The sequence below is a fragment of the Panthera uncia genome, chromosome E3, assembly GCF_023721935.1.
Source record: "Panthera uncia isolate 11264 chromosome E3, Puncia_PCG_1.0, whole genome shotgun sequence".
Classification (NCBI taxonomy): domain Eukaryota; kingdom Metazoa; phylum Chordata; class Mammalia; order Carnivora; family Felidae; genus Panthera; species Panthera uncia.
The window spans coordinates 34,530,282-34,539,490 of record NC_064815.1 but is presented as its reverse complement, the minus strand read 5'-3'; the positions used below and the strand labels follow the sequence as shown (position 1 = coordinate 34,539,490).

The 9,209-nt window shown below is 49.9% G+C and overlaps 1 protein-coding gene across 6 annotated transcripts in view; it reads left to right on the top strand.

The window, feature by feature from the left end:
* Window positions 1-8,359, top strand: part of LUC7L (LUC7 like) — a 42,396-nt gene extending 34,037 nt beyond the window's left edge. For 5 of the 6 annotated variants that reach the window (XM_049639059.1, XM_049639056.1, XM_049639060.1 and 2 more), the window contains 3 exons: window positions 835-864; window positions 1,320-1,487; window positions 2,516-8,359. In XM_049639059.1, coding sequence (XP_049495016.1) covers window positions 835-864; window positions 1,320-1,487; window positions 2,516-2,657 — 340 coding nt within the window. In that variant the 3' untranslated portion in view covers window positions 2,658-8,359. Of the gene's footprint in view, window positions 1-834; window positions 865-1,319; window positions 1,525-2,515 lie in introns of all 6 variants that reach the window. The other variant, XM_049639057.1, reaches the window with a different exon arrangement.
* The last annotated feature ends 850 nt before the right edge of the window (window positions 8,360-9,209 follow it).

The window sequence follows — 9,209 nt, the reverse complement described above, 5'->3', positions numbered from 1 at the left end:
GTGAGTCTCTTTTTACCCGAAAGTGACCACTACTCCGGTGGGGTGTGTCTGTGTGTGCGGAAGCACGTGGGACCCTTGCCTCACCTCTGAGATCTTCCCCCAGCCAGGGGTGCTCCTGACAGATACACAGTGCCCTTACAGTGATGTGGCAAGGTTAACTACCCTTTTTTCCTCCCCCACCTTCACACTTTTTGCACATCCCACCCCCTGCCTCTGGCAGCCACCAGTCTGATCTCTGTATCTGCGAGGTTTGGGGGTTTTTTTAGGTTCCGCAGATAACTGAGATCGTACAGTATTTGTCTCTGTCTGACTTATTTTACCTAGCATCATGCCTTGACGGTCCGTCCATGTTGTCACAGATGGCAGCATTTCCTTCCTTTTTGTGGCTGAGTAGTGTTGCGTTGTGTATTTACTTGTTTACCCGTCCATATGTCGGTCTCCATGTCTTGGCCCTTGTAAATAACAATGTGATGAACGTAGAGGCACAGAGGTCTTTTCAAGATAGTGATTTCAGTTTCTTTGTTCCTGTTGTTGAGAGTGAGCAGGGGAGAGGGGCAGAGGAAGAGAGAAAGAGAGAGAAGGAATCTGAAGCAGACTTCACGCTCAGTGTGGAGCCTGACGCGGGGCTTATTCCCACACAACCCTGGAATTGTGACCTGAACTGAAATCAAGAGTTGGGGGCACTTGGAGCTATAGGCCTGAGAACTAGAAAATAACAAGTCTCTGAGAAGCTGACTCTCCTTCACCTTGTAGACTAGGGGCACCTCTCGTCATACATATGTGAGGGGCGGGGCAGTTTGGGGGAAATTGTTCATCTTTTTTTTTTTCTTTCAGGTCTGGTTCAAGAACCAGAGATCGCAGGAGGTAGGTTTGCAGATCCATTAATGTGTTCTCAGTCAAATGTCCTTTTCCATGTGCATTTTTTCCTTAATAGTTAACCATTATAGCTTCACAGTTGTTACCTGGTGGGCAGGGCTGGTTGGGGACACACTCAAACCCTGTCTGTCTTCGTCAGGTTGGTTGGGACTTAGTGCAGCAGAGGGACCCACTGTCAATGAGAGAAGTCAGGTGGGATTGCTGAGGCCTATGGGCAGTGAGTGTTTCCTGGCAAGATGTTTTCGGGAAGCATCAGTGGGAGCATCAGGCCATAATTCTCTTTGACCGGAGATTGATTGAGGGGACTCTTGTGAACCCCAGTTGTATTTTTGTAGGAGGGAAGGGGAGATGCCAGGGAAGCATCAGGTTGGACCTGCTGAGAGAGAAGGGCTGTTGGGATGGGGCCATCACAGCCTTCAGAGCCGTCTGGGTGTCTGCTGCAGGTCGCGCTCCCGGGACCGGCGTCGGAGGAGGTCAAGATCTACGTCCAGGGAGAGACGGAAGTCGTCCCGGTCCCGGTCCCGAGACAGACACCGGCGCCACCGCAGCCGTTCCCGGAGCCACAGCCGGGGCCACCGCCGGGCTTCCAGGGACCTGAGTGCGAAATACAAGTAACTACTCTGACTCCTTCAGTAGCTGCAACCCGGAGTGAGCCCCTTCTCTTTGTGTTCCCAGGGTCTGCTGGGGGTCTGTCATCGGGGCCCGTTGGCCATACCCGGTAGGGATGGGTCTGAGGCTTTTGCCTCACGAGCCTGGCTGGGCATCTGTGGGACTGAGTGTTGGAGCCTTGAGAATTGTGAATGGGGCCCAGGGAACAGGGAGCTCTAAGCAGAGAGCAGTGGGTAGATTCAGGGCCAGGACAGTTGAGAGGCTGTGGGGGTCGTTACATGGGTATGGCTCCCTCTTGTGACCCGCTGCACACTCAGTGTCACCTCCATACACAGATACACAGAGCCCCTGAGATTTGTGTCCTGACCACGGGCCTCTTGCCTCTGTTTTATTTTGTTTTTGTTGTTGTTTGTTTGAGGAAAAACAAATTAAGTTTTTGTTTTTTTTTTAAGTTTATTTATTTATTTGAGAGAGAGAGCATGTATGTGTACATGCACAAGTACAGAAGGGGCAAGAGGGAGAGAGAGAGTCCCAAGCAGGCTCTTCCCTGTGAGTGCAGAGCCCGACGTGGGGTTTGAACTCAAGAACCACAGGATAGTGGCCTGAGAGAAGTCAGACGCTTAACCAACTGAGCCACCAAGGCACCCCAAGGAAAAACAAATTAAAAACCATTCATACTCACACTTCAAGATAAGCACTGTGTGTGCTTGATTGTAGCCTTTTTCCATCACGTTTACAGAACGGGTCATATTTCTCATATGCACTCTTGTTTTTTGCTCCATTTACACTCTAGCGAAAGCTTACCCTGTTGGGAGAAACCTCTGCACATGTTACTTTTTCATGGCTGCCTAACACTCCTTTGTGGCGTGGGCACTAGACGGCTGCCCTCTGGCCTTCTGTGGGCCTCCCCAGGTGTGCTGGGTCTTGGCCTTCCCTAACCTGGTGTTGAGGATCCGAGTTGTCAGCGCCCCAGGAGCCAGCCTGAAGGGGGATGCCAGCCTCCTCTGAGCCTCTGGTTCTCTTTTCCCAGGTTCTCCAGAGAGCGGGCGTCAAGGGAGGAGTCTTGGGAGCATGGGCGCAGTGAGCGAGGGGCCGCTGACTGGAGGCTGGAGAGCTCCAACGGGAAGACAGCTTCGCGGAGATCGGAGGAGAAGGAGGCTGGCGAGATCTAAGCCTACATCTGGGCCTGTAAATAGTCTGTTAAACGTTTGACACAGCCTAAAGTACCCCTTTATATTTGCTGAATACACCTCATCTTTTGTAGTTTACAATTTCTATTGTTTTGGAGCTAGCTGTGAGTTTCTAGAGATGTACAGAGTTGCTCCTGTGTTCTGGGGTTATGTTGAGTAGGAATAAATAAATCTGACAGACGGCCTCCTTACTGCTGCGGTGGGGTCTCTGCTGTCCCTCCTGTGCTCTAGAGACTTCACCATGGCCTTCCATGGTTGATGACACGCTGGATGTCCTCCGTGAGCTTTATTCACCCTCAGAAATGGTGACCTCCTGTTAGACATCGCTTTGAGTGTTGGCATCTGACATGCCTTGCCGCCCTGACCAAGCAGAGCGAGGTGTGCAGAGTTGTCTGTCTGCTGGGCTGGATGTGTCCTTTCTGAGGGTCTGAGCTGCCCCGCCCCGCCCCGCCCCGCCCCGCCCCTCAGTGCAGACCACAGCAGGCTCTGTGGGGGAGGAGGGAGGTGCCCCATCCTGCATCCACTTCTCTGGAAGGACTGCCGGTCTAGTGTGCTGTTAGCATAGCCTCAGCCTGCCTGGCTCCAGTGAACCACACTGCAGTTCCCCCTTCAGGAGTTACCTAAGGACAAAGAAAGGCCTTTGGACAGCATCCACCTGGCAGCCACAGGGTCCTCAGAGGCAGGGGTTACTGATTCGGGATCAGGTTGTAGTTCGCCTCACACTCAGGAGAGGCTAGTGGTGTTCTCATGCTCTCAGCTGTTCTGTCACACGAACTAAGAGACCAAAATCAGCCCATCAGCCCTTTGGGTTGGTTTATTCTGGGAGGGAGCTTCTGACGGCCAAGTTGTGAAAACTGTCATCCTCACCCCCTTAGTGCAGAGGTTGGGCCAATAGGCACATGGTCACTGGGTCTGGATCTTGTGCCACCAGCACCGTGAAGTGACTGGTAGCCGTGCTGTGGACTCTGGTATCGCAGTCTGTCCCCTTCTAGGAAGATGTGTGGATAGGTGGGTACTCCTGCAGCATAGGTTTTCCCTGGCCCCCTGTCTCCACAGGGAGGAAGGGCAGTGTCAGTAGGGTGTCCGTGCCCTGCACTTGCCTGGGGTCCAGGCTGAGCCAGGAAGAAGGGGCCTTGCTGGAACATCCAGTGGGAGGCTGCCAGAGAGCAAGGGGTAAACGTCGGCTTGGTAGGTGGTGTAGACACCAAGCTGGCTGGGTGGTGGAGGTGCGTCTTGGGTTTGGGAAGTAGAGGCAGATTGGTGCAAAGCCACGAATGGGTTAAGGGTAGTCCTAGGAGGGGAGGGGCGGAGGGAATGAGGGCTGGGGTCCTGGGTGCCTGACTCGGCTCTGCAGTCCCGTGTGGGGAATGCAGAGAATGGTCTGAAGCAGGCAGGGACACCCTAGCTCAGACAGCGTGAGGGTGTGCTGCTAGGAGGCAGAGTGTCAGAAGGACCTCCTGCCTACACCCCCCATCTCCTGGAGGGTTAGGCTTTAGAAAACAAAAGAAAAACAAAACTGGAGAACTGTAGTAAAATACACACAATTTACCATTTCAACCTTTTTTGTTGGTTTGTTTATTTACTTTTGAGAGAGAGTACGAGAGGGGTGAGGGCAGAGAGAGGGAGACACAATCCGAAGCAGGCTTCAGGCTCCAAGCTGTCAGCACAGAGCCTGATGCAGAGTTCGAACTCAGGAACCACCAGATGATGACCTGAGCCGAAGTCAGATGCTTAACTGACTAAGCCACCCAGGTGCCCCATTTCAACCATTTTGAAGTGTGCATTTGAGTGGTATTGAGTGTGTCACCATCCGTGGAGGGGTGGGTTTGAAAGGGCATCCCTGGACTTAGTGAGATCTCAGCCATGAGCATGAGGCTGAGGTCAAGGCTGCAGTTGCTCTCTTCACGTGTGGGCGCTCACCAGTCTGTAGCGGAGCAGGGAGTCTGGAGCTCTTATGCTTGACTCTCCAACCTCGTTATTGGAGGTGCCCACTGCCTCTGGTGCACCCCAGGCCCCTGAGCCTCGTGGCTTTCAAGGGTTCACCAAGCTCCCGTGTGCAGGAGTGCAGCGGACACACCGTCCTGTGTTCCAGGTGGGTGGAGAGGAGGAGGTGATATTGATGGAGGCCACGCACGACACTCCCAGAGCTCCACAGCTCATCCCAGGTGGGTTTCAACAGAGGTGAGCTCCTGGTCGGGGGGATGTGGAGGGTGCCTAGAGAAAGTCACCCATAAATCATGAAGTGGCTGGGACCAGAGTTCACCACCCCACCTTGAGTCCTTGCTAAGAATACAAAAATGTGGGAAATGTTTATGGAGAAGCAGGGATGCAGGTCAGGGGGTAGTTGCAGTCCCTGAGGAGATTTGGGTGGGCCAGGCCAGCAGGTGCAGGGCCTCCAGGACCCCAAGGTCATAGTGGAATCCATGTTCCTTGGGACCACCCCAGGGCTGTGTGGTGCCCTCAGCCCCTCCCAGTTGCTGTTCCTTGAGGATTTCCCCGCTACACACAGACCTGTCGATTGGCAGAGGACAGAGTGACCAGTACCTAGTGTGGGTTGTGGCACCTTCTTACTGCGTAGAGGTCTGGGGCTACCTTCCAAACTCAAAATGGGGGTCTCTAGCCAGGTCGAGGGCTGCCATCTGATGAGGGGAGGGTTGGAGAGAATCTGTTGGCCTTGTTCCCTGCATGGGAGCCCATAGGATCCATAGCAGGGCCCAGCCCTGGGGAGCACCCACCCTAGGGTTCACTGGCCGGTCCTGGGCTCTCACTGCATTCTGTGGCTATGTGGAGATCCTCCCTTAGGGTAATGAGGTGCACTTGGCTGGGCCTGGGAGCTAGGAGAGCTCCCTGGGCAAGGTGGTACCCATCTGTGATTGGAGTAAGGGGGAGAGGGGCTGTGCACCAGAGTGCCTTGGAAGGGACCCTTAACCTAGAAATGGGATGGTGGCCACAGTGAGGGCTGGGATCCGCATATGGTTACGCTCTGGTAAGATTGGGACAGTTGAGTGGTTCTTAGACTTTTAACAGGTACCTTAAAACAGGTTGCTACCCTGCCTCCCCGCTTCGATTTTCTGGGGAGGGGCCCCAGAAAGAATGTATTTTCATTATTTTGTAGGTCGATTTTTTTTTTTCGTTAACATAAAATTCAACATTTTGACCACTTGAAAGTGGTTTATAATCTATTCCCAATGTTATGCTATCTAGCACTATGTAGTTGCAGAACATTTTCATCACCCCAAAAGGAAACCTAGTTACCAGTAGGCAGTCACTCTCTCGGACCCAGCCCTAGACCATTGCTCATCTACTTGCTGTGTCTGTCGATTTACGTATTGTGAACGTTTTCTGTACGTGAAAGCACGGTAAGTGACCTGTGACTAGCTTCTTTGACTGAGCATAGTGTTTTGCAAGATGGATCCGCACCGTACCATAAACGTAACCCTCGAGAGCTGGAGTGGGGGCAGCAGGGTGTTGGGGGCCAGGAGTGGCACCAGCTTCAAACCCTGAATGACCTCTCTGGGATGTGAAGTGAGATGCTGACTCAAAGAAGGGCCCCCAGCTCTTGGCATCAGGGCACACGCCAAAGGTAATACTTGGACCTTAGGAAAGGGGGGTTGAGGAGTCACGTCCTCAGTTGATGACACCATTAAATCCTCTGTCCGCTGCACAGTCCGTATGCCAGCACCCCAGACAAGCCCTCCCCTACTTTCCGCACATGCCCTGGGCATCCTCTGGCACATGAGGCTATGTGGTGCCACGTCGCCCTGCATGTTATATCACTGCTGACAAAGCTGATGGCTACTTAATGGATGGGCACAAGGTCTGGCGGGTGGCCGTGGTCCCTGACCCAGCCCATGCAGGAGGACTGACCATCCTCACAGGAGTGCCAGTGCTCCCTGCATAACACAGATCCACAAGGAAGGCTGAGGGGAGACCCTGGGGGTCACCGGATTTCCTGGGCACCTGAAGCTCTCTAGCGCTTTCTGGCCCTTTGTTCCTGCCCTTCACTCTTTTCCCTCCTTGGGGCTAATACAGCTGAGCCTGTGGGCTGGGGCTACCCTCCCAAGGCAGTTGTGCAGGGGTCACTGCCAGGGGAGGAGCAGTGGTGAGAGCTCGTGAAGAAGACTGCCCCCACCACTGGACCCAGACACCTTCTTTTTGTCTTTATGGAGATATAATTGATAAATGGTGTTCTGTTAATTTTAACAACACACATATATGTTGCAAAATGGTCACCACGGGAAGTCTGCTTAACATCTGTCTTCACAAATTGTTTTCTGGTGGTGAGGACCGCTAAGCTGTACTCTGAGCAGCTTTCAAATATACACTATGGTGTTATTGTATATGTAATAATGTAACTATGTAATAAGGTACAGTATTGTATATATAATGCTGTATATGTAACTAATATGTAATACGGTGCCATGTTACTATATATATAATTTGGTATATATAATTAGGTAATAATATAGTGTGTTATTTGCATAATACTGTATGTAATTATGTAGTATAATACAGTGCAGTATTATATATAATACTGTATATGTAATGTAATGATATGTAATACAATGAAGTGTTCTGTATAAAATGCCATATGTAATTACTATATATGGAATACTGTGTATATATATAATTAGGTAACATATAATACAGTGCAGTATTATATATGTAATACTATGCATGTAATTATGGAACAATACAGGATAGCATTATACATAATATTGTATATGTAATTACATAACCTATAATACGGTGAAGTATATATATTTGTAATAGATGCATGTAAATATATGATGCAATTATATATAAATATAACTATAATACTGTATATTATGTAATATATAATACAGTATGCTTACTGTATGTGGAATACTGTGTATGTAATTATGTAATAATACACAATGCAGTATTACATATTCCTAGGCCTTTTTCTGAGGCTGCTGGAACCTTCTTTGGAGCTCTCTGAAGGTCCAGCGTGCCTGGGACTCCAGACGAGTCAGCTACTGGCTGGGCGCAGCCTCTCCCTACAGAAGAGGGCACGGAAGAGTTTAGAGAATAAGAAGCAAGCTCTGCATGTCCACCTGGGTCAGGAAGTGGAACGGTGTCTCAGCTCCTGGGAAACCCCCGTCTTTCCTTCGCGGCCCCTCTGTCTTCCCAGAGGTCACGGCCTCCCGACATGTGGCAGTCTTTGACACATTCGTTATTTCATTGGTTTCTGAAGACCAGGAGTCAAGACACAGCTCAACCAAGTTCTCCCTCACAGGCTGCAATCGAGGGGTCTCCTCTGGGGCTGTTCTGGAGAAGGGTCCACACTCACATGGTTGCTGGCAGCATTTAGCTACCTTCTGGGTGTCAACAAGAGGTCCACCCCATGGGGCAGCCACAGCATGGCAGCTTGCTGCTTCAAGCCAGCAAGAGAGACAGTCTCCAAGCAAGAGAGGCGTTATTAATCATGGAAGCGACATCCAGTCCCCTTTCAGAATTTTGTGGGTTAAAAGCAAGCCGTAGCATCCACTAGCATTGCCACAGTTCAAAAAAGAAAAAAAGGGGAAAAGGAAGAAAGAAAATATAATTGCTGGTGAAGATGTGGAGGAACTGGAACCCTAAATACTGCTGGTGGAACACAGAATAGGTCAGCTACTGTGGAGAAGAGTCCGGCAATGAGTTCCTCAACGAGTTAGAATTATGTAACCCAACGACTACATTCCTAGATACATACCCAAGAGAACTGAAAGCAAGAACTCCGATACTTGTGCACACACGTTTATAGCTGCATTTTTCACAATAGCCAGAGGGTGAAAACAACCAAGTATCCATCAGCAGCTGGATGGATAGAAGACAAAATATGCAAAACAGTATGGAGGTTCCTTCAAAAATTAAAAAGAAATACCATATGATCCAATAATTCCACTAGTGTGTGTTTATCCAGAGGAAGCGAAAACACCGATTTGAAGAGCTCTCTGCACTCCAGTGTTTTTTGCAGCATTATATACGAACAAAATGTGGTCTCTTCATGCAATGAAATATTATTCAGTCATAAAAATGACTGAAGTTCTGATGCGTACTATAGCATGGATGAGCCTTGAGAACATTATGTTAAGTGAAAACGAAGCCAGAGACAAAAGATCACATATATGAACTATCTAGAACCGGTTCCGTACAGACAGTAGACAAATGATCTTCAGAGGTTCTGGGGGAGGAATGGGAGTGACCTGGGGCACAGGGCTTCTGGGGTGATGAAAAGGTTTGTAACTAGATAGTGGTGTTGGTTGCATAGTATGAATGTGCCAAATGCCACCGAATTGTATGCCCTAAAGTGGTTTAAAGGTTAACTTTGTTTTATTTATTGTTTATATTAAAAACAGCAAAACCCACATTCAAAAGGAGGTGGAGAGACTACAGAAGGGTATGAACACCAGGAGGTGGGGATCCTGAGGTACTTTTATTATTGACACTTTTTGAGTCTGTGCTTTTTGTCTTTGTCCATGTGTCCAGTCTTTATCCTTTACCGGGATCAATGAAGTCACTTATGGTCAA